Source organism: Molossus molossus, unplaced genomic scaffold (genome assembly GCF_014108415.1).
Source record: "Molossus molossus isolate mMolMol1 unplaced genomic scaffold, mMolMol1.p scaffold_m16_p_19, whole genome shotgun sequence".
Taxonomy (NCBI): domain Eukaryota; kingdom Metazoa; phylum Chordata; class Mammalia; order Chiroptera; family Molossidae; genus Molossus; species Molossus molossus.
The window spans coordinates 3,907,183-3,931,224 of NW_023425354.1; the positions used below are offsets into that span (position 1 = coordinate 3,907,183).

Consider the following 24,042-nt stretch of genomic DNA (forward strand, 5'->3'; position numbering starts at 1 on the left):
TCACTTTGAGACTGCCTTCTCTCTTTTCTGGCTTGCTTTCTTTGATGAAGACAGGTGCCATGTTTTGTGAGCTGCCCTGAAGACAAACAGCTCCGTGGAGCAAGGAGCAGAGGGTGGCCTTCAGCCAACAGCCCTAAGAAACTAAGACTCAGCCCAGCAGCATGTGAGGAACCAACTCCGGCCGACAGGGGCACAAGTGAGCTGATGAGTGTTGGTCCACCCCCGCTGAACCCCAGCGGACACCTTGACCACACAGCCTTGTGACAGGCGCAGCTGTGCCACGCCCAGATTCCTGACCCACAGGAAGTCTGAAAGGACAAATGTGTGTTTCAAGTGGCTAAGTTTTAGGCTAATATGGAGTGATAAAAACTAATACACCAAAAAAACAAAAACAAAAAACTAATACACCTGGGCAAACAATGGTGTGCTTAAATAGATAAAATCATTTGTTTCTGAAATAGCATTCACAAGTGATTTCTAAAGGATCAACGAAGCCAGCTGAGTTTATCTGAACTTCAAGAAAGAAACCTAACGCCAGCACGGGGAACAAGAGTTTAGTGCTCCCCACAAATGAAGCGTCTCCAGGGTCTGGCTCCCACTGGGGTTTCCCAGCTCCGCATTTGCCAGCGAGTCTGAAATTCCTCAGATTTGTAACATTTCTAAATCTCTAGCAGGTTTAAAAAAAAAACGACGAGCCCTGGCTGGTTTGGCTCAGCGGTTAGAGCGTTGGCCTGTGGTTTGGAGAGACTCGGGTTCAGTTCCCCGCTAAGGGCGCGTACCTCGGTTGTGGTTTGTCCCCGGCCCTGGTTGGGTCATGCGGGTGGTGGCCATTCGATATGTCCCTTTCACGTCGATGTTTCTCTCTCTCTTCCTCTCTCTCCCTCTCACTCTATCTGAACAAAGAATGGAAAAATGTCCTCCGGTGAGGATAAAAAAACAACAACAAAAAACAGGGCGTTTGTCCTCTTGGCTTAATGGACTTCACCATACATTTCTTCATTTGTACAGTTAAAAATCACATTTAAAAGCAAGCTCTTCCATTCATAAACAATGGCCAGAAGAGGCAAACCCACAGAGAGCGGATTAGTGCGTGCCAGGCCCGGCAGAGGACTGGGCATGACTGCTAACAGGCATGCTGTTCTTTCTGGGGTGATGACAATGCTCTGGAATTAGGTCATGGTGATAGTTATACAATCTTGTGAATATACTAAAAAAAAAACATTAAACTGTACATATTAGAAAATGGTGAATTTTATGGCTTCTGAATTGCATGTAAATTTTTTTTCAATTTTTTTTCCTTTATTGATTTTAGAGAGAGAGGAAAGGGAGAGGGAGAGAGAAATAGAAACATGGATGAGAGAGAACATCGACTGGCCGCCTCCTGCATGCCCCCCACTGGGGTTGGGCCCACAACCTGGGCATGTGTCCTGACCGGGAATCGAACTGGCGACGCTCAACCACTGAGCCACACCGGCTGGGCTAAATTTCTATTTTATTTTAAGCAAGCTCTTGTGGAGGAAAGTTACCGTTTCCGTGTAAACCGCCCGAGCAGTCAGGCTGCAGCCCCGACTTCCCAGCTGTGTGCGCCGGCGCCTGCTCCAGGCAGCAGCGACCTCGCGGCCCGGAGCTCGCTTGTCGGCATCCGTCCTCTAGAACCAGAGACCTCCTCCTCCTGTCACTGCGGCTTTAGTGTTTTCCTTCAGTTACAGACGCTAGACTCCTGTTTTCAGGGCTGCAGACTCGCTCTACAACACTTAGCAGCCTCTCCTCGCTCTGAACTGCGAGGTAAGAAAACGTATCAAACCGCATTTAAAGAGGAAGAAAGTGCAAACAGCATCTTGCGATTTATTTCAATGTCACTCCCAGACACACATGTGCCTAGCATGTGCTCCCCATTATTACGCAGTAGCACACTCGATACCCAGGGGGAACCTCCCGTGACATGCGGCCTAGTATTCGGAGTCGAGGTCTTTCAAGGAGACAGGAGGGAGAGGAAAACATCTACACTCGGCAACATGATCATACAGAACTCGCGACAGATGAGCTGAAGAACATCCTCGAACAATTACAATGGACAGAACGCGTTTCCCTCACTCCACCTTAAAGAGTGCATGTCTGTAAACTTGAACACCGACCCTGGCAGACTGGCAGTCCGACGTCTCTGATCTTGCACACCAATCACCAGCACGCTGAGAATGGGCGGTGGCGTCCTCAGTCACGCTGTCCCCAGCTGTGCTGTCTGCAGCGGGGCCTCCCTCCTCTCGCCGGCTCCGTGGATCAAATACTGCGGTAGTCAGAGCCCCGAGCGACAACGGCAGCAGCTTCCCACTCCACGGTGAAGAATGACACAGTTCCAAAAAACCCGAAGATCACCATGAGCAGGAGTTGCCAATGGAGAAGAAGGTAGTTACTGTAGAAAAACGCCACGGCTGCACAGATGGACTAAGGACAGAGAAAACAAGTCACAACGTGCACAGGAGGCCTCAGCTCCACAGCGAGCCCCGTGCACCCCCTGCCCCCAGCTCTGTGGCTGGCAGTGCCCTCGGCTCTCCCTGCGCCTCCACAGGACTCCACGAGTCACCAGCTCATGGACATGCATCAGAAACGCCCGTCTAGAGGCGGTAGCCATCAAGGAGCTACAAATCTCTGTCACAACAGTAACTGTGAAAACTGGAGTAATGACACAGTGTGCAGACAGTGAGGGCTGTCCACCATGAATGGACCCAGGGACCGAAAGGGAGTGTCTAGTGTCTGAGTCGTAGAGAGCAGACGGCAAATCCCTTCCCCAGGTGCGGGGCAGCGACACGACGCACTGCTTCTGCGCTGCGCAGTCAGACATGAGCAGAGAAGGACCATGGCCACATGCAGAGGGTCACCAGGTAGAAGCCCCAGGTGCCTAGCAAAGGAGAACTGTAGGGTGGGCCCTCGCCCCCAGGGTGACCTTCCTCCCCTAGCACATGGCTGGTCATGCGGTTTGGGCCCCCCGACCTTCCTTCCCTAGAGACAACATCTAGGCCTCAGTGTACTTCAGCTCCAGAAGAACAGCAAAACCAGACCAGCAACCCCATGGGTGCCCCAGGACCAGCTGCACAGGATGATAACCCTGCCCTGGCGCAGTCAGTGCAGACAGACCCCACCTGAAAGGACACACCTGGACAGCTGCTGAATACTCTACTGAGATCTTCCGAGACCGCCCCTGAAATCTCCACCCTTAATCCCCTGAGGACAAGGGGACCCAGGGAGCTGTCCCTCCCCACCCCTTGTCCCTCCCTCCTTCCCCCCAGGCATCACCTTGACCTTCCTCACTCCCAAGCTCCAAGAGCCCTTCCTTTGCCTCTATAACTTGTTTCCTCAGCGAATTTCTTCTACAAATTACTTCTTCTACCTCGGTGATTTTCCAAACAAATGTCCTCTTATAGTGTGGGTCTTGCCTCTGATTTCTTTCCAAGCCAGAACGCAGGTACTGAGGTTGCTGAACCCAGGTCCGGCCTGACCCACGGGTCTAACACCTGGTGCCCTTCCCGCCGCCTACAACACTTCTTAATTCTAATCACAAGTCCCCGAAAGGCTGTCCCTGGCATTCATCTCAGACACACGAAGAAAACGAGGTTAAGCACTAAAACAAAGGGCGCACAACCTGCGAAGGGGCTACCTGGACGAACTTAAAGACCGCGAACGCGGGCGCACTGTCTTCGGAGTAGAGGAAGCCCAAGATACTGAGCAGCTGGGTGTTGAAGCAGCTGTCTCCAAGACCCAACAGGAGACTGCAGAAGATGGCCACTTCTTTGCTGAATAAAATAAAAATGCATTTAGAATGAGTATCAACAGTATTTGCTAGAGCCATTTATTTATTTATTTATTTATTTAAATCCTCACCCGAGGACATTTTTCAATTTTTTGTTCAGGCAGAGTGGGAGGTAGGGAGGGGGAGAGAGAGAGAGAGAGAGAGAGAGAGAGAGAGAGAGAGAGAGAAGAGAAACATCGATGTGAAAGGGACACATCAAGTGGCTGCCACCTGCACAACCAACTAGGACCAGGGACAAACTGCAACCGAGGTACGTGCCCTTAGCAGGAACCAAACCCGGGTCTCTCTGGACTGTAGGCCGACGCTCTAACCGCTGAGCCAAACCGGCCAGGGCTGCTAGAGCCATTTAAAATGTAAGAGCAACTCACCCACAAAAGCATTTTACCTTCCAATAAACACTGTGAGACAAGAACAAACAGAGAGAGTTTCCAGAGGGAGAGCTCATGCTCTAATGCACCCGCGGCCACAGCCTGGCCGGCTCTGGGCTCCGTGTGTGGGCTGCCCGAGCGCGGGCATCTGGGCACGAGGCCTGTATCTGCGCACACAGCGCCGGCTGCCCTGCGAGAGCCCTGGCTGCCCTGCCCGCTGGCTGCCCTGCCCGCTGGCCAGCTCCCCTTCGCTCCTCGCTTTCTTCCTCCTGACCTTCGCTTCGAGAGAGCTCACTGCTCAAAGAGCAGAGGTGAAAACATTCAAACCAGACACTTCCGGTGCTCCTTCAGACTGAGAAAAAGACTTAGTTGGGGGAAAGGTGAAAACCAACGACAAAAATAACTCTGTGGATTTCTATCTAAACGCATTCTAGCTCCATTAACACTTGACAGGTGACCTTATAAAGATAACAGGCTTCCCGGAAAAGGATTAACTGCTCCATTCTAAAGATCGAGCCATCTGCTGGCCCTGCCCCACCCTCCCTCCCTTGGGTTGCCAGGGAGGGGTCACCATACCTGGGTTTGATGTAGGCACTGCTATCGGTCCCCTCGAGGGGAGCAATAGGGGCATCCGCAGGCATGTTGAGAAATATTAAATAAAAAGCTACAAAATGCACCAGGATGCCCAGCAGCACCACTGGGTTTCTACCGAAACGATTATTCTTGCTCAGCAGGCCAAAGAGGCTTCCACCTAGAAAATCGATGAGACAGAACAGAAAACCCAAGGTCAAGTTAATAAATCAAATCGATTTGAAAAAAGAAATAAACTAGACAAACCAATAGTTAATTTAATCAATAAAAACAGAATGCACAAATATATAAAATAAGAAATAACTATTGAAACAGAAATAATTTTAAAAGTCAGAATGGACTTCTAGGTGAGATGGAGTAACAGGGACTGGTTTAAAAAATGTACAAAAAGTGTAAAGCAATGGATGCGAAGTCGGAACGGATGTCAGGCATCAAAGGGCAGTGATGTCCGAGACAGGAAACAGAGGGTGAGCCTCCACCGCCCCGCTGTCAGAGGGAAGGCATGGGGGCGCTGCCTCCGAGCCGAGAGCCTGGGACACCGGGTCCAGAGCTCCCAGGACGGAACCACACGGACAGCTGCTCAGAGACCACTCGGGAGACCTGCGCGGTGCCCTGGTCTCGACGGAGTGCTGGTCCGCCATAGTGTGGGCGAGCCAGCAGAGACCCAGGAAAGGGGCCCTCCGAGGGCTGGAGGCATTCGCGCCCTGCCCTGGGCTGGCACAGTGCCAGGCCCGCAGCCAGCCGGGACTCTCCTCACTCCCACCCTGGTGCACACGGCAGGATCTCCCGTCAGGAGGAAGGAACACGCAGCCCCGGTGTGAACGCTGCTCCAGACCTGCCCCACACATCTTATGAGCAGGACCTGAAAGGATCACACTGTTTCCAAGCAAACGAACTGCATCCAAAAACAAAGCCCAGGAGTATTCATAGGACTACAAACACATCCAGCACCCAACAAGGTCAAGGTCACAATGTCTGGTGTCCGCAACATCACCAGGCACGCACAGTAGGACAACAGGACCCCTCTCGAGGAGAAAGATCAGTCACACAGAGTTACCATGTGACCCAGCAAGTCCAGTCCTACGCAGGCATCCACCCAGGAGAAGTGGAACAAGTGTTCCCACAGAAACTACTCACACCGGCCCGGGGCTCAGTGTCCGTCAGATGATGGCGGGTGGGATGTGGTGTATCCATACAATTCGTGTTTATAAGAAAGGAATGAGCGTGTGCTGGAACACGGAAGAGGCGTGAGAACACTACACTAAGTGGAAGAAGCCAGACAGAGACCATCCACAGCATGATTCCATTGAAATGCAATGTCCTGAACGAGCAAATCTACAGAGAAAGACAGTGGACTGACCAGCAGTTGCCTGGGGAAGGGTGATAAAATGTTCTAAAATCACAGTGATGGGTGCACAACCAAGTGCAAACCCTGAAGAACACTGACCTGTACACTTCCAATGAGTGAATCATGTGACATGTGAATAATATCTCAATAAAGTTGTAAAAAAAATAAAAAAAAAGCTTACCCCAGAACTGTCACAGATGTGAGACTGAGCAAAGACAGAGCAATCACGGTAACTGCACTGCACGTGCTCCAGTATCTGCACTGGGGCGCCCGGTGTGACAACAGAGGAACAGAAACACAGGCTGCTCGCCCCACAGCTGATCGGGTCTGACAGTCTGGGGTCCCTATGTGTTCCATCTGTGCTCTTCCCCAAGAACACAAGCTCCGTGTAGGCAGGGAGTTTGTAGTTCACACGGTGCATTCACAATAAGTATTGTTGGTAAGCCCCTCACATGTGACCCAATGTCCAGGATACTGTGTTTGCACAGATGTGTGGAGTCAGGAAAACGAGTGTCGTATGATAAAGTACTTGGCCTCTGCCTGGCTCCTTCCTCCTCCCCCTTCCGGTACAGAGCTCCTAACCCCGGGATCCCGTGTTCCGAGTGCCTTCTCTCGGCCACAAGGATCCCTTTCCCAGGGCCGGAGTCCGTGCTAACGAGGCGATCCGTGGGGAGGGCTGGGGTGGCCCTAAGAAAGCCCTAGGAGGGGCTGGCTGCCAGAAGGACCAGGCCTTGATTAGAGGGTTGGAACTTTCAGCCCCACAACCTTGGGAGGGGAGGAGGACTAGAGAGAGTTAACCACCAACGGCCATGGACTAATTAACTGTGCCCTCATGATGAGACTGCCACAAAAACCCCTAAACCATAGTGTGGGGAGAGCTTTCCACATGCTGGCAGGGTGCTGCACCCCAACTCCATGGGGACGAGGCTCCCTCACTCAGAACCCTTCAGGACTTTGTCCTATGAACCTCTTCATCTGGCTGGTCACTTGTACCCTCTACAACAAACTAATATTGAGCATAACATTTTCCGGGGGGCTTGTGGGGATCCCAAATTCATAGCCGTGAGACAGAAGCGCGGGTAGCCTGGGGACCCGGAACTCACTACTGGCATCTGAAGTGAGGGCAGACGCCCTTGACCCTGGGGAGTGTGCGCTGACCCCGCAGGCCAGCGGAGCTCAACCTGTGGTCGCGACCCCTGTGGGGGTTGAATGACCCTTTCACAGGGGTCGCCTAAGACATACAGTAGCAAAGTTGCAGTTATGAAGTAGCAACGAAAATAGTTGATGGCCGGGGTCCCCACACACGAGGAGCTGCCCGTGTAAAGGGCCGCGGCTCCAGGAGGCTGAGGACCGCCGCTGCGGGCAGTTGCCAGACCTGGACCGGAGAGGCGGCCCCACTGTGTCGGAGGAGAAGGCCAGGGGTTCCGAGCCACTTCCCCGAGCAGTTTCAGGGACTGTGTTACCCTGTTCATGGTTCTGTCTGTGGGTTACCTGGTAAATGTCTAGTCATTTAGTTGTCTTAGAACAGTGACAACAAAACAAAAAAAAAAAACAAAGGCATACCCATTTGGGTAAAAATAAGTGGGGAAATAAAAAATAGAAAGGTCAAGTACACTTCAAATGTCTATTATAACTTAGCAAACTGATTTAATGCAAAACCTTTCTCCTGACCTAGAATCTCTCCAATGCCGATGAAGATGCCCGACAGTCCGATGAGGCTCTTCTCCTCCGTCCCGAATGTATTCACGGCGCCGATGCAGGTTCCGTACACACCAGAGAAGAACGTCAGCTCCAGACCTTTAGAAAAAAGCGGGTTCACGTGAGACTCCCACACCCTCCCCCAGCTTGCCTTCAGGTAGCAGTTCTAGCTGTGTCCGTCTCTAACTCACACAGAGACAGACCCGGGCTCAGGCAGACACCTCCCAAGCGGAGCGTGAGTTTAGGCTACATAACTGATGCTGTGGGATTAGCCACAAGGTGGCAGATGTCACATATTTCAGATAAAAATACACAACTCAAAGAAGCAAAGACATCTTTAAGTTAAAAATGGTCACTCTGTATGCAGACAGGGGATGGGCAGAGGATATAATTAACATAAAAAAATTTTTTTAATTCCTTACCCGAGGATATTTTTCTTCTTATTATCAGTTAGAGGGAGTGGGGGGGAGAGACAGACAGAGAGAAACATCGGTGTGATGGAGCCACATCGACTGGTTGCCTCCCGCACGAACACGACCAGGGCTGGGGATGAACCGCAACCGAGGTACATGTCCTTAACTGGAATCGAACCCGAAACGCATTGGTCCACGAGCCGATGCTCTAACCGCTGAGCCAAAGTGAACAGGGCTTAACATAAATTTTTTTTTTTTTGGTACGTGCTCCTAGCAGGAACTGAACCCAGGACTCTCTGGTCCGCAGGCCGACGCTCCAACTGCTGAGCCAAACCGGCCAGGGCTTAACATAAAATTTTAATAGCTTTCAAGAGAATGGGAACATACATTTAGAAAACCAATATGTACTATCACACAATAATATTTTAATTAAACCCCTTTCCCAGGACAAAATTTTTTTTTAATTAGGGTGAAAATGAGGGCAGATCAGAAGACCTGATTCCTCAATGCTACACACCTTAACTGAATTCTAAAGCCGTTCAGTATTTATTCTTTTTCTCCTAAAAAGCAGTTTGTACCCATGAAGCAGGTAAGGGTAAAGGGGAAGCTGGCTCATTACGGCCTGTTTCCGAGAGGCAGACTTCCTCATCATCCCTGAGACCTCCAGCGCTCCTCCCTTTAGCACATCCCGTGACTGGTGGCGAGCCTCAGGCTGGCTCCTTTTCCTTAGAAACGATCTTAGTCCATGTAAAATCACCAAGATCTACTCATGTCATTTTCCGTAGTGCTCCACTTTGCCTGAAAATCACTGGCGGGGATGAACCGTGCCCTTGGCTATAAGCCTGCGTGCAGGACGGTCCCACACTGAACATGGGCTGGCCCTGTGTGCAGCGGGGGTGACGCTGGGCAGGTGCCAGGCTGACTTAGGGTCCGGTCGGTTCTCCTTTGGCCCTTTTTGGAGCCCATGCCAGTGAGAAGTCTGGCTATCCTGCTGGGTTGGAAGGAGGGGATCACGTGGGAGGAGGTCCTGCAGCTGGCCAGACACCTGCAGAGAGAGAGCCCTGGCCTGGATCTGACCTGTTCATACAAGCAGATGAAACCATCTTGAACATTCGGGCCGGCTGCCCTCTAACTGCACCCACGAGAGACCCCCACGGAGACCCCCAGAAGGACCACCCAGCGGAGCCCAGTCAACGCACAGAAGTGTGACACACAACAGCACGGTGGTGGTTTTTAGCCCTTGTTCTCATTATTCAGCAACACAAAACACACAAAATACTTAAATCCTTATAAGTACTTACCTGTATAGGCAGTTGTAATGCTAAGAAGGAGCATCTCCTTGGTGACACATAATTTAAGAGACTTTTCTGTGAAACAAACAAAAAAAAACAATTTTGGAATACTTACCTCAATTTCAGTTAATCAAACAAAAATTCTGAATCATTTATTCACCAAAACACCCCTTGGTCAATAATGTTAGTAAACAAATACCCTGGGACAGAGGTTTGTGCTTCAGATGAAAATGTTTAAGGTGAGCCCTGGCCGGTTTGGCTCAGCGGTTACCCCCAGACCAAAGAGTCGTGGGTCTGGTTCCAGTCAAAGGCACGGACTTCAGCTGCAGTTTGGTCCCTGGACCTGCTTGGGCTCGTGTGGGAGGCAACCAATCAATGGTTCTCTCTCTCCCCCCCCCCCCCCCACTCTATCTGAAGATAAATAGAAAAATATCCTTAGGAGAGGATTTTTTTTTTTTTTTTTTATCCTCACCCGAGGACATTTTGCGATATTTTGTTCAGATAGAATGAGAGGGAGAGAGAGAGAGAGAAACATCGACGTGAAAGCGACACATCGAGTGGTTGCCACCCACACGACCTGACCAGGGCTGGGGGCAAACTGCAACCAAAGTATGTGCCCTTAGCGGGAACCGAACCCGGGTCTCTCCGGACTGCAGGCCAACGCTCTAACCGCTGAGCCAAACCGGCCAGGGCAGGAGAGGATTTTTTTATAAAATTATTGAAAAAATATCCTTGAGTGAGGATTAACAAAATAATAATAATAATAATAATAATAATAAATAAATAAAGAGGCTGGCTGGTGTGGCTCAGTGGTTGAGCATCGACCCTGCACCAAGAGGTCCCTGATTAGATTCCCAGTCAGGGCACATGCCCAGTTTGTGGGCCAAATCCCCAATGAGGGGCGTGCTGGAGGCGGCCAAATGATATCTCTCTCATCAATGTTTCTATCTTTCTCTCCCTCTCCCTTCCTCTCTCTCTAAAAATCAATAAAGGAAAAAAATTTTTTTAAATAAAATAAAAGTAAAAAAAGATACCACTACACATACCATTTCATAATTTGTTTTCACATAGTAGAGAAGATATTTTCTAACATTCATAGTGACCATTTGAATAGCTAGGATAATCTATGTACTAACGCCTCGTAGTTGAATAATCTAAATTACCTCCAGTTTCTCACTAATACAGACAACTTAGTAGTTAAATCTTGACAAAAGATTTAATTATTTCCTGAGGATAATCCTATTAGTGGGATTGCTTGAGTAAAGCAATAATCATTTTAAGATTCTTTATTCTTTTTTGTTTTGATTTGTTAATCTTCACCAGAGGACATTTTTCCCACTGATTTTAGATTGAGTGGAAAGGAGGAAGGGGGAGAGAGAGAGAATCAATTTGAGACACATCTATTGGTTGCCTCCTGCACAAAAGAGGTCGGGGTCGAACCTGCAACCCAAGTACATGCCCTTGCCCAGGAATCGAACCCAAGATCCTTCAGTTCGAGGGCCCATGCTATAACCGCTGAGCAAACTGGCCAGGGCAGGTTTTTGATTGTTACTGATAAATCACTCTTCAGAAAGTAACAGAAATAGCCCTGGCCAGTTTGGCTCAGTGGTTAGAGTCGGCCTGCAGACCAATTAGTCACAGGTTCAGTTTCCAGTCAAGGGCACGTACCTCAGTTGTGGTTCGTCCCAGGCCCTGATCAGGTTGTGCGGGAAGCAACCAGTCGACGTGGCTCTATCATGTCAATGTTTCTCTCTTTCTCTCTCTCTCCCCCCCCCCTCTGTCCCTCTCTCTATCTCCTTCCCTCCCACTCTATCTAATGATAAACAGAAAAATATCCTTAGGTGAGGAATAAAAAAATTTTTAAAAAAGTAACAGAAATACATATTCTTACCAGCAGTGTGGGCTCATGCATGTAAGTACGCACCTCCACAAAATACTGATAATTCTTTTTCATCTTCTGAAATTTGATAGAGCCCAGCCAGTGTGGCTCAGTGGTTGAGCGTTGACCCTGCACCAAGAGGTCACTGGTTCAATTCCCGGTCAGGGCACATGCCCAGGTTGTAGGCCTGATCCCCAGTGGGGGGCATGCAGGAGGCAGCCAATCGATGTTCTCTCTCATCAATGTTTCTATCTCTCTCTTTTTTTGTCTTTCTCTAAAATCAATTAAAAAAAATTTTTTTTAACTGAAATTTGATAGAAAGCTTTTAAATTTGCATTTCTTATACTTTCTGTATGTTTCTAAAATGCCTATTTTTCTACTGGAGTGTTCCTGCTTCTCTGTGTGTGTTTACGCTTCTCTCGCTGGTTCATGACGGCTCTGTCACGGCTGCAGACATTTCCCCGCCGTTTTAACATCCGAAGGTTGTTTTAAGGAGTGAAGTGTGACATGTCAGGGAAACAAAGAGCATTCTTTTCCCATATTGTTCGACCTGCTAGAAAGGCTTTTCTCTGCCCAATCAATGTCTTTGATTATTATTATTATTATTTTTTATCCTCCCCTGAGGACATTTGTCCATTTTTTGCTCAGATAGAGGAAGAGAGAGAGAAACATCGAGTGGCTGCCACCCGCACAACCAACCAGGGCCGGGGACAAACTGCAACCGAGGTACATGCCCTTAGCGGGAACCGAACCCGGGTCTCTCCGGACCGCAGGCTGGCGCTCTAACCGCTGAGCCAAACCGGCCAGGGCTGTCTTTGATTATGTTTATGGTTTCATTTTTACATTTACTCTATGTGGAATTTTAGTATCAGACAGGAAGTACGAATCTCTATTTTTCTACACGGTCTCTTCCATAGTATTCCACATTCCCATATGGAAATGCTGTTACTACTCCAACGTTTTCAAATAAATTCACAATAGGTTTCAGCATTTCTTAGAGAAAGTCCTTCTCCTTTTTAAAAATCCTCTTGCCTAGTCTAACATTTATTCTTCCAGATGAATTTTAGGATCATTTTGTCAAGACCAGAAAATAAATTTATGAAAAGTCCACTGAAAGTTTCTAGAATCACATGAAACATGCATTCAGTTGTGGAATTAAGTGCTTTCTAGATGAGCAAGAACCTTCTGCACACAACATCCATCACAGCATCGATGGGAGAAAGGTCGTGACTAAATAATAAACGAAATACTGGCCCAGACGAATTACTTGAGACCTGAACATTCTTCTTCCTTTCTCTTTGCCTCTGGCTTCCTGATACCCAGAACCTCCTGCTGCTCCCTAGCTGCCCGGGGACCATCACCTAGATCTGCTTCCCTACAGCACCTACATGCCTTCGGTGGTGGTGTTTAAATCTCTTCATTTTGTTTTTCTTTGTTTGCCTTACCTTTTTGGCTGCAGCCTTCTTTCTCCCCATCCAAACCTGACAGTCCAATACCTACAACTCCTGAACCCCACCAAGTAACCGACTAGCTCCATGCTGACAAGTATGCGGCCCTGATTATGCTAGTGCCTCATCTCACAGACGGAGAAGTTGAGGCAAAGCTTGTTTAACTGCCTAGGAAGGCCCTCCTGAAGCTGGTTAAGAACAAGACAGCCAGAGAGCAGGGTTCAGTAATGGAGCCTCCTCAGGGCTGGACGAACCGTCCCTACCCGCGTGAAGGTCCTCAACCTCCCTTTTCCTGACTCCACACTCACCAAATAAACCAAAATGGCTTTCTAGGCCCCAAGAGCAGGAAGAAAACATCCTGAAGGGCTCGCTGGAAGTAGTAAATGTCATCATAAACGGTGAAACACCATTTCCGTGAGCTTTAGCTTGAGTCCTTCCCTTCTGGGGACTCTGACAAGTAAGTTTTTAGACCAGCAAAGCTCAAGGCCAGACCTTTGGCTGTGGTGACCTCCCATCTTGCTGCAGGACAGTCAAGCTATATCCTTTTTAATTATAACACGTAGTCCAGTTTATAATTATGAATGTGTTCCGGAAACATAAGAAACGCACACAAAAGCCTGATAAAACAGTTTAATGATACACTATGCGTGCGAGGCTCAGACTACCACAGCCACAGGCCCTTCCTGAAGCGGCCACAGGAATTCCCAGCTAAAAGTGGGCATGCTCCGCCCCCTCCAGCCCAGCGGAGGAGGCCAAGATGCACACCCTAGCCTAAGCCAACCTACGGGCCAGCATAATTACCCAAACGCACTGGGCCAGCGGCTACGAGGGGTTACTGAGAGGGTGGCCCCAGAAGGCTAACCCTACCCGACAGCGAGAACCTCGGACTCTCTCCTGGGAGACGAAGCTGGAAGCAGAGCGAAGCACGACCCACATCAGGCCCCTCGGAAGTGGAGGCCTTGGTGGCCTGTCCGGAAGGAGCCACACGGCAGCCACCGTGGGCGTCTCTGGCCCTGCCTGCCACACAGTTTGGGCTCCAGTACCAGCTGGGTCACGCGCTCGCTGTTTGACCTTGGGTACATAACGTCTCTACGTCTCAATTTTATCTGCTACGAAACGGAGATAAGGAGAGACCATATCTACAGGCTATATCGTACATGTTATATGATGCTCAGAACCGTCATGAGAGTAAAATAAAACCCACAGAGAGGTTTAGCCAGGAAGAACCCCCAACAGGTGAGTGTGACTGTTCTCACAAAGGACTGGGTCACCGGAGCTCAGCTCCAATCTGAGGGATAAGGGCCCGTGTGCTCTCACTTTCCCATGTGAACTCCCGTCTCCTGAGCTCTCTGCAGCCCCTCACGCTCCCTCACACACCCACTGGGCGGGCTGTGGGACCACCCCCCACCCCCCACCCCACAGAGCTGTTTCCTGAGAAGACTCGTGATTTCCGAGCGGTAAACCTGGGAGAATGAAAATACCAGGGTACTGTCATCCAGTTACCGGGGGAAAGGGAGAGGCAAAGGCTGACGTCGTTCCTGGACAGTTAGTTCTTGCAATTCAGATACGGAAATACTCACTGAACGCGTCTACCGCCTTCGTCATGTTGTTCTGGGCAGGCCTGGTGAGGGAATAAGAAAATAAACAAAAGTTTTTATCCCCTGAAAATTGAAAAGAGAACCAAAATACTATCACATTGTCACTGACACTGTCCTCTACGTGGTCTGGCGAAGATTTCCCGTGCCCCCTGGTGCTCCTTGCTCCAGCAGTCACTCATGGCCCATGTCCTTGCTGCCGAGCATGCGGTCAGAGGCCACCTGGGTGGCCGTATTAACAATGGAACACAATTCTTCCATACCCATTTTACTGAACATATTCATGTATGTGTTTTTCAGATATGACAGCTCAGGCAGGACAGAAATCTCTTCTACCCTGCTATTTTCACCCCATAAAAACTATTTGTGAGAATTCAAGTTCTCCTACTATGGAAAAAGTAAGTTCTTCAGTGTTAAAACTCTTCAAAAGCAACACCACCATCTGTGGTTCACGGTTGGGTGCAGTATAATCTATTGATTAAAAATGTGGGCTTCCGCCCTGGCCTGTGTGGCACAGAGGTTAGAGCGTCACCCTGCACACTGAAGGGTTTCGGGTTCGGTTCCCGGTCAAGGACATGTACCTGGGTTGAAGTTCAATCCCCACCTTGGTTGGGGTGCGTGCAAGAGGCAACCAATCGATGTGTCTCTCTCACATCAATGTTTCTCTCTCTCCTCCCTCCCTCCGTCCGTTTCACTCTCTCTTAAAAATAAAATAAAATAAATAGATAAAATATCCTCAGGTGAGGATTAACGACAACAAAAATATGTGTGCTTCAGAGTCTGGAGTCCTGCCTTGTCACTTATCAATTATATGGTTTTAGACAAATTACTTCATTTCTGTCTCATTTCCTCATTTATAAACTAGGGACACTACTGCTCACCTGTGAGAATTACATGAGCTAATGTAAGTGTAGTTGTTCATTATGATTATGTAAGAAAGTTTTTAAAAGATTACATTTCTCATCCTACCAGCCAACAGAGTAATACCTACTTCTCCTATACTTTTAAATGATATTGTTTACAAAAAAGAAAAAAAAACTAATGAAGACCTATTTACTTATTTTTTAAAGAATAGTTTATTGACTTTTAGAGAAAGAGAAAGGGAGGAGAGAGAAACATGGATGCAAGAGCACCACCAGCTGCCCCCACGTGATCCCCGCAGCACCCGAACCCAGGCATGTGCCCTGGACAGGGAACTGAACCCCTCCTGGTGCACAGGACAATGCTCAGCCCACTGAGCCACACCAGCCAGAGCAGATCTAGTTGATTTTAATAAATAAATGACAGATACAAAAAAGGTAGCATGTTCTAACCAACAGGAAAACATTTTTTCCTCACCATAAAAACCTTCACGCCTCCCCTCCCTGGCTGGCGTGGCTCAGTTGGTTAGAGGGTCATTCATGCACAGAAAGGTCTCAGGTCCAAATCCAAGTCAGGGCACATCCCCAGGTTTCCGGTTCAATCCCCGGTCAGGGCATGTACAAGAAACAACCAATCAATGTTTCTCTCTCTCTCCCCCCCTCTCCTTTCCTCTCTCTAGAATCAATGAAAAACGTGTCCTTGGGTGAGGATTAAAAATAAATAAATAAATAAATAATTCATGCCTTCCCTGAAAGCAAATACTATTTCAACTCAATTTAATCAATATACCCTCAGCTGGTAGCTGGACAGAATCAGATGCAGGGTTCTAATATTCATACTTCACACCTCAAATAAGCAGGGACTGCCTTATACTCTGCAGCCCATTAAAACACAGTCGATTCAGCTAGCACTCAGCTGCACATCACCCAGCTGAGTTCAGTGTGACATGAAAGGAAGCCATTTCTAGTACAAGAATTCCAACACAAGCTGCCCAGTCCTGTAGGAATGGGGTGGGGCAAAGCTGCCTTCTATTCCCTTTCTATTTTATTTTTTTTATCCTCACCTGAGGACATTTTTTTCCATTTCTTGTTCAGATAGAGTGGGAGGGAGAGAGAGAGAGAGAAACATCGACGTGAAAGGGACTCATCGAGTGGCTGCCACCCACGTGACCCAACCAGGGCCGGGGACAAACTGCAACCAAGGTACATGCCCTTAGCAGGAACCGAACCCGGGTCTCTCTGGACCACAGGCTGACGCTCTAACCGTTGAGCCAAACTAGCCAGAGCTGTTCCTTCTCTTTCTTCCTTCCTTTTATCTCCTTCCCTTCATTTGCTTTAAAACATTCCCCTTATATCTGCCCAGTATCAGGTATCAGGCTATGAAAAGGCCGGGCACCTCTCGACTAGATCTACTCAAATATTTTGTCAAATAAAAAGGGCCATTTCCAACTTCTTACTCATTGACTTCCACGTCCTGGTCATCGGAAGACTCGTCTTCTCCCAGGATGTTTTCAGAATCTGGTTTCCGAATGAGAAAGAAAAGAACTGTTCCCACCAGGCTAATCACTGTCAGGGCAATGAACACTGTCCTCCGGTCACCCTCTGGGGAGAAAGAAGAGAGGACACAGCCTGAGCATGCACACAAATGCAGAGTTAGCACGATGTTCGGAGCTTGTTTATAACTGTGAAAATACTTCATTAAATTACTTTATTGCGTCAGTAAAATAGGATATCTCTGCCTTTGTTTTTCAGTTAGAGAAATACTAATAAGCAAACAAAAAAACAGCACAAGAACTTAATCATATTCTTTTAATCAAAGGAGAATACAGAAGGCAAAACTATTCAAGAGTTCAAAAGTATGACAATTGCCGGACCAGTGCGGCTCAGTGGTTGAGCGTCGACTCATGAACCAGGAGGTCGCTGGTTCGATTACCGGTCAGGACACATGCCCAGATTGTGGGCTCAATTCCCAATGCGGGGCATACAGGAGACAGCCAACCGATGTTTCTAACTCTCTCTGCTTCTCCCTTCCTCTCTCTCCAAAAAAAAAAAAAAATCAATCAAGAAAAAAAAAAATGTTTTAAAGAAGTGTGACAACTGCCCTGGCTGGTTTGGCTCAGCAATCAGGGGTTCAATTCCTGGTCAAGGACACATACCTGGGTTGCAGGTTCAATCCCTGGTCCCAGTCCAGGTTGTGCTGGAGGCAACCAACTGATGTGTCTCTCTCACATCAATGTTTCTCTTTCTCTGCCTCCTTCCCTTTCACTCTAAAAATCAATGGAAAAATACCCTCGGGTGAGGACTAACAAAAGAAAAAAGCAACAGCTGACTCACATGCCCATATATATAGCACAACCTGCCCATATATATACAACCCCCACCTTGAAATGCCACTTGAAGTCATTAGCTATAATCCCAGTTTAACAATATAATCCAAGGAAAGAAGTTACTAAAAGCTAAAGAAAATTTGTTTTTTAATCCTCACCTGAGGATATTTTTTCCATTCATCTTCAGATAGAGTGGGAGGGAGGGGGAGAGTGGGAGAGGTAGAATGGGAGAGAGATGGAGGGAGAGGGAGTGAGAGGGAGAGAGAGAAACATTGATGTGAGAGGGACACATCAACTGGTTGCCTCCTGCGTGACCCTGACCAGGGCCAAGGACAAACCACAACCGAGGTTCGTGCCCTTGACTGGAATTGAACCCGAGACTCTTTGGTTCACGGGCCGACGCTATAATTGCTAAGCCAAACCGGCCTGGGCATGAAAGCTAAAATCTGAGAGTATTCAAGGTACCAAGGTCCATCAGAACACTTTTTAAACAAAGCAACAATGTGTATTTTTGTGAAACTACTATTAAATGCTTTGCATATATCTGAATAAAGCAATATGAATAAAACAAACCTGATATCTGAGTTTTCCCTTGCCAAGCAAAATATATGTAGAGGTTTCCAAAGAACAAGCTGGAGTTAAAAAAAAAAAAAAAAAGGAAAGAAATAAAGAATGTTGGGAAATTATTTTCATATTTCTAGTTTTTTAAACAATTTTTCCATTACTTGTTACAAAGAGAGAAAGAAGAAAGCATATATAATTTTAGAAGAATCTACCTGCCCTAAATCATTTAAAAATGTCATCTTCACCCTGACTCTTGAAAAATGAAACTGACCCAGATGGAGTCTGGCCTCCCTCCACGTGACAGTAACCTGATTCAGAACCGCCCTTCAAAGAAGTCTTGACTCACGTTGAAACATGTGATTTATTATTGGAACTCTGGAAATGACTCCCCGGAAACAAGCGTATGCTATTTCTAAAATCTTAAATTTCAAAAAATCTATGAAAAAAACCCACGATTTAGTTATCTGCATCTCATCAGATATTTCATTTTGCAAACTTTCCTAGAGAAGAAACCTCGCATACTGCAGTTTCTTAATATCCAACCCCTTGAGACTACACATTTGCATTTGTTAAGCCTTATCAATGCTAAAGTTTTAGGCAAGATCCATGAGGATAGATTCCATGATAGAATGACTGTGGTTGCCTTTAGGAAATATGTAACACGTTCCATTGTTCAGTGTTAGTCTCACTGTTGAATTTAAGTATGTATTTGTTAATAGCTACCTGGGCCCTGGCCAGTTTGGCTCAGCGGTTAGAGCGCTGGCCGGCAGACCAAAGAGTTTCGGGTTTAATTCCTGGTCAAGGGCATGTACCTCAGCCCGGGTCAGGGTAGCGCAGTAAGCAACCAAGCAATGTGTGTCTCTCACATCCATGTCTCTCTCTCTCTCTCTCTCTCACACGCGCGCTCCATTCGCTTCCTCCCACTCTATCTTAAAAAAAAAAAAAATCAATGGAAAAATATCCTCAAGTGAGGATTGTTAAAAAACCACCCTTTTGGTAGTGTAGCTTGGTCAGAAGGACGTGGCCTCTGGAGTCCAGATCATGATGGTTTCAATCAGATCAGTTACTTAACTTTTAAACCTGTTTTCTTTGTATGAGGTAGTAAGGATTACTGAAATTAAGTAAAGAGCCCAACAGTCCCTGAAATAGAGTCAATGCTAAATATTAGTATCTATTTACTAATCATAAGCTCCAATGCATTTGAGGTAAGTCCATGCATTTTAAGTAATTTTATAAAATGTATAATCTATAAGCAGCTAGGAACTTCAGTCATACAACATGGAAGATCTGAGTTTTCAACACAACAAAGATCTAAAAATAGGATGAGACAAAAAATGACAGGAAAGACTGTGCTCCAAAAGGATCATTACCTAGACTGTAAGAGTGCCCAGAAAATTCCACTGTTTCTCCCAATGGTGTGCTCATCTGAATTGATTGTCAGGCAGTTTCCTTGTGCTGTCCAAAGTACTAAAATTCAAACCAAAAGGTTATCAGGGGAATGAAATCGCTTAGCTTTACATACGAAACTCACAAATGCTGCTCTGAGGTAAGGCCAAGAAAACAAACATCAAAATGCTTACCAGCAGCTGCAATTCCGATGAAAACAGAGGCTGTGTAGAAGGACCATGTGAAAGGCTGGATAAAAACGGCAATGTACATGCTAAAATATAACAGGTCAACGTATTATAGTCAAACACCTGAGATGGAATGTCAATTATGCCTTCTAGGAATCAGTTCTGAGGGTTCTCTTTTAAAACTCAACCTGTAAAGGACTCCTCCCATGCTGAAAACAAAACAATAAAAAGGGACAGAGGTGACCTAGTAATTTCTTAATTTACTAGTTCAAATTTCCAAAATCAGACACTGAATGAAGGTTTGCAGATGGGCTTTGCCAGCTGCTTAGCCCATGATGGGACTTAGCCCACAATGGGACAGCGCACAAGAAAAGTTTAGATATTTCATGTGAATTCCTGTTAGTCAACTTGATATAAAATAAGATTATTTCATGGGAAGTTCTTTTCAACTCTTGTGGAAAGAGGTTTTTTGGGTACTATTTCTATTAGTAGTAAAACAATAGCAAGTGTATACACGTCCAATCACACTGAAACTACACGGTATCCCAGAGCATCAAGAAGACAGCCAGGCCCCTAAAACATCGCCTCTGTTCTATTCAACCCAATTGGCGAGTTCCTGTTAGAAGTCTACCTTGTGCCTGAAAGATGCTGAAGGGGTTCTAAGTAAAACGAATGAAAGAAAACCAGACTACTCACCTGTAAAATAACCCACTAGCAAACATAGAGAGCTGAGGTCCTACAACGGCAACCACTGATGGCGTGATCAAATTCGAAGCAGAGAACACTCCATAAATAATGGCCATGCTATACACATAACACACAAAAACAAGACAAAACTCCATCTCAAAAGTTCACTCTTTCACATTTACTTCGTCTGTAGATGTTTTGCAATAAGCATTCATACTCTTTAGTCAGCATTTATGAACACTACATCCTTAAACTGAATGCCACATTAAAGTTTTCGCTTGTACAAAATATTGAAGTCTCATCAAATGTTTCTTTGAATAAGTATGCTGTGGATGAAATTATTTTTGATGTACTGGTAAATTATAACAACTAACACATAACATGTAATAGGCTGTGCCAAGTACTTTATACATGTTTTTGCTCTTAATCCTAATAGCTCTGTGAAAAAGGTATTGTTATTGTCCTCATTTTACAAAAAAGAAAACTGAAACACAGAAGGGCTAAGTAACCTGCCCAAAGTCCACCTGGATACATGGTGAATGGTAGAGCCAGGATCCCATACCTGGTAATCTGACTCCAGAGGCCCTAGTCAACCAATCTGCTCTCCAAACAGCCTACAACTCCTGGCAACTGCATGCAAGTTCACTGCTACAAATAACAAGCACAGAGTTATAACTTGCTTAAGCCAGAGTTTATTTAGCTCAACCTAATGGTGTCATTGAACATCATTCAGCTACTATAGACCCAGCCCTACCTAGTATGTGTGTCTTGTGACAAAGTGTAACTAAAACCATTTCAAAGGTCCTGAATTCATTTACTACTTAAAAAGGTCAAAGCAAACTATTCTTAGGCTTTTATGAATCTCCCAAATATCAAATGTCCCTTCACTTGTTCTTTAGAATATGCATGAATACAAAGCACTATAGAAAGTTGTAGTAATCCTTTAGAAAATGGACATAAACATCCCTTTATCCCCAAATACTGTGTACAAAGTCAGGCTTAGAATAGGTAATAACCAAACAAGACTTTGATAGGGTGGCGGTGGGGAAAGATGACACAGGGGACTGGTGTTGGCTACAATATAATACCTAACTATGGAGAAATTAAGAACCTATCCGTGCTTAGACACATGCAAATATTACAGCCCCAGCTCCAGGCACAGTGTACTAGTGACTTATGAAGGTCTTTCCACTTCATTTTCTCCACGTGCAAAACTGGGACTAACCACCTCAATAAAAATCTAACAGCTCCCAATGACAGCATATGAATCATTATGAAATTACAAAAACAGACAGACCAAATGTTTCAAGAGTCATATATAACATCCTCTGTTTAAGACTGGGTAACATGACAACACTAGAGTGTTTACTAAGTGCCAGATACTGTGCCCAACACTTGACAGGTATTAGGTGAGCAAGGAGACGGACTAAGATAATCAAAGCCACTTGCCTAAGATAATGCAGCAATTAAGTTGTGAAGCCAGGAGTTCAAACCCGGTGTCTCATTCTACATGAAACCTAAACTCATCACCTTTATTCTGTTACGTTCTCCCAAACAGTCTAGATACAGAGAATAAAAAAGCAGTACTACTAACTTACAGTATTTTACTGACTGTGCTTTTGATGGAGACTTAAGCAACCACTGTCACATATAAAGTAAAACCAACTGTACAGTTCCATACCTGGTGTATCCACTGCCATGAAAATCGGTGCTATTTAAGCTCCTGATGACAGTTTGCTGTGTGGAAGACAAATCTAATCAACAAAACGAAACGTTTTTGCAATCCCTACATCCCCCCCCAAAGCTCTCCAAGTACCGAGAATAAAGCAAAAATTGTAGATAATCAATACTTAATCCTGAAAGTGACTATGAGTGAAGAAAAAGGATTACAGAACAGGAAAGAAATGACAGGGAAGGGGTGGGGGGACGGGGGCTGCTGAAACTATGCCTTAACTCTCCAAGTATAATCTGGACCTTAAACACAGACAAGAAATAAAATAAATAGGTCAACACACAAACCCCAAACCAAATCAGAGAAATAAAGTCAATGTTTCACATCCCCATGTGTTCAGAAGAAATGTCTGATACACGAAATCAAACCTAATCAAAACAAACAAAAACAAAACCAGAAAAACGAGGAAGGCAGAGAAAATAACAGGCGCGGTTTAAGCGCGCTGTTACATGTAATTAATGTGTATTGTCACTTTCGGGAGGCATTAGGAGAGGCACTTCAAAGGGGGGACAGCAGATCCCGACTCACCGCCACATTTCCACAAGTTTGAAAGGCGGTGAACATAAACATAAAGGCAATTCCTAAAATGATGATGTTGAAAAGCTTTTTGGATTCCGGGGACATTTTGGCTCCGCTCTGCCGGAGGTCAGCAGCAGCCCAGGGCGGTCAGCTCTCCTCCGGGCCAACCCACTGCCAGTCCTGGGCAATGAAGAGATGGGCAGAGGAGGCAGATCCGGGAGCCAGGGAGCCAGGCTGCCAACTTCCAGTTCTTGGGTCGGGATCCCGGGCTCGGGTGAAGCTCCCCCGCGGGCGCGGCCAGGGCCTTCCTGGGGTACGGTCCGAGAAAGGAAGAGCCCAGCACCCGCAGAAGCGCCAAGAACGCTGCCGCCCCGGGTGGAGGGGCCCGGCACGGGGGTCGGAGCCAAGGGCGAGCTGCAGAGCCCGGCGCGGCCCCGCCCGCCCGGCCCTGACTCAGTGCTGGTCAGGCGACCCGGTCACCTGACTGCAAACGTGGCGCCGGCCGCACAGCCCGCTGGGAAATGCAGTCCCGCGCGGCCGAAGACCTGGAGGCGCGTTCGGGGAGCTCCGTCGCCCCGAGGGGAGCAGGGCCGAGCCCGCGGGGGCTGGCGAAGGAGGCCTGAAAGGGGAATCCAGCGAAAGACTGGGGGATTGCGGGAGGCGACCTGGGGACCACATAGCGGGGTCGGAGGCGGCTAGGGACACAGAGACGCCAACAGGGGACGGAGTTTGTCCTCCGACGGCGGCGGGGCTGAGGTCCCAGGCGAACAGCTGCGTGGAACTCGGCTACAGGCATGGAAAAGAAGGCGGAGCCCAGAAGGGGAGCACCTCCTCTTCCTCCTGCCCGAGAGCACCCCGCCGGAAGAAGCGTTTCGCGGGCTTTCCAACTGCCGGCAAATGCCGCTCGCCCCTCCCAGCCGCAGTGACTCCGCGCTTTTCCCAGCTCTGCGCAGGCGCCCCGGGTAGGGGCGGGGCACGCGGCGGGGACGTTGCGGAATTAGCCAATCAGAGTATTGATTTCTGGGTGGCGCGGGCGCCATTTTGTGAGGGGGAATATAAATGGGCGCTGGGGCAGGACACTCGTCCAGTTGCTTCTGTATCGCGGAGGACGGTTGTTCGGTTCGTCTGGTGGGCTTTCGGAACCCTTTCCACGCGGAAGCCAAGTGTTCAAGGAGAGGCGCGGCGCGGAGCCGAGCTAGTCCGAAGAGACCGCCGCCGCCTCGGCCGAACGCGCGGGCCCGCCCAGGGCGTTAGTTTTCCGGCGCGCAGTCGCAGGGCCCGGCCGACTCCCCAGGGCCATGAGTTACGGCCGCCCGCCTCCCGATGTGGAGGGCATGACCTC

The 24,042-nt window shown here is 47.6% G+C and overlaps 2 protein-coding genes across 6 annotated transcripts in view; one reads left to right on the forward strand and one right to left on the reverse strand.

Annotated features, from left to right (window-relative positions):
- Window positions 1–1,496: 1,496 nt before the first annotated feature.
- MFSD11 (major facilitator superfamily domain containing 11) lies at window positions 1,497–23,105 on the reverse strand. Of its 2 annotated transcripts, XM_036268837.1 has the most exons (14): window positions 22,710–22,745; window positions 22,131–22,186; window positions 21,012–21,097; window positions 20,459–20,566; window positions 19,769–19,848; window positions 19,559–19,655; window positions 18,198–18,256; window positions 16,755–16,899; window positions 14,423–14,463; window positions 9,525–9,590; window positions 7,784–7,909; window positions 4,750–4,924; window positions 3,653–3,788; window positions 1,498–2,442 (listed from the first exon to the last, which is right to left on the reverse strand). In XM_036268837.1, the coding sequence occupies exons 4-14, from the start codon at window positions 20,563–20,565 to the stop codon at window positions 2,278–2,280; spliced, it is 1,197 nt and encodes a 398-aa protein (XP_036124730.1). In that variant the 5' UTR covers window position 20,566; window positions 21,012–21,097; window positions 22,131–22,186; window positions 22,710–22,745; the 3' UTR covers window positions 1,498–2,277. The 2 variants fall into 2 exon arrangements, with proteins under 2 accessions (XP_036124729.1, XP_036124730.1); XM_036268836.1 differs by lacking the exon at window positions 21,012–21,097 and having other exon boundaries at window positions 1,497–2,442; window positions 22,710–23,105.
- Window positions 23,106–23,760: 655 nt separating this feature from the next.
- The window catches only part of SRSF2 (serine and arginine rich splicing factor 2), a 3,252-nt gene continuing 2,970 nt past the window's right edge, over window positions 23,761–24,042 (forward strand). For all 4 annotated transcript variants that reach the window (XR_004960347.1, XR_004960349.1, XR_004960348.1 and 1 more), the window contains exon 1: window positions 23,761–24,042. This exon is cut by the window's right edge and continues 318 nt beyond it. Coding sequence is in view for 1 of the 4 variants with exons in the window: in XM_036268847.1 (XP_036124740.1) it covers window positions 23,999–24,042 (44 nt within the window). In the remaining 3 variants the exon portion in view is untranslated.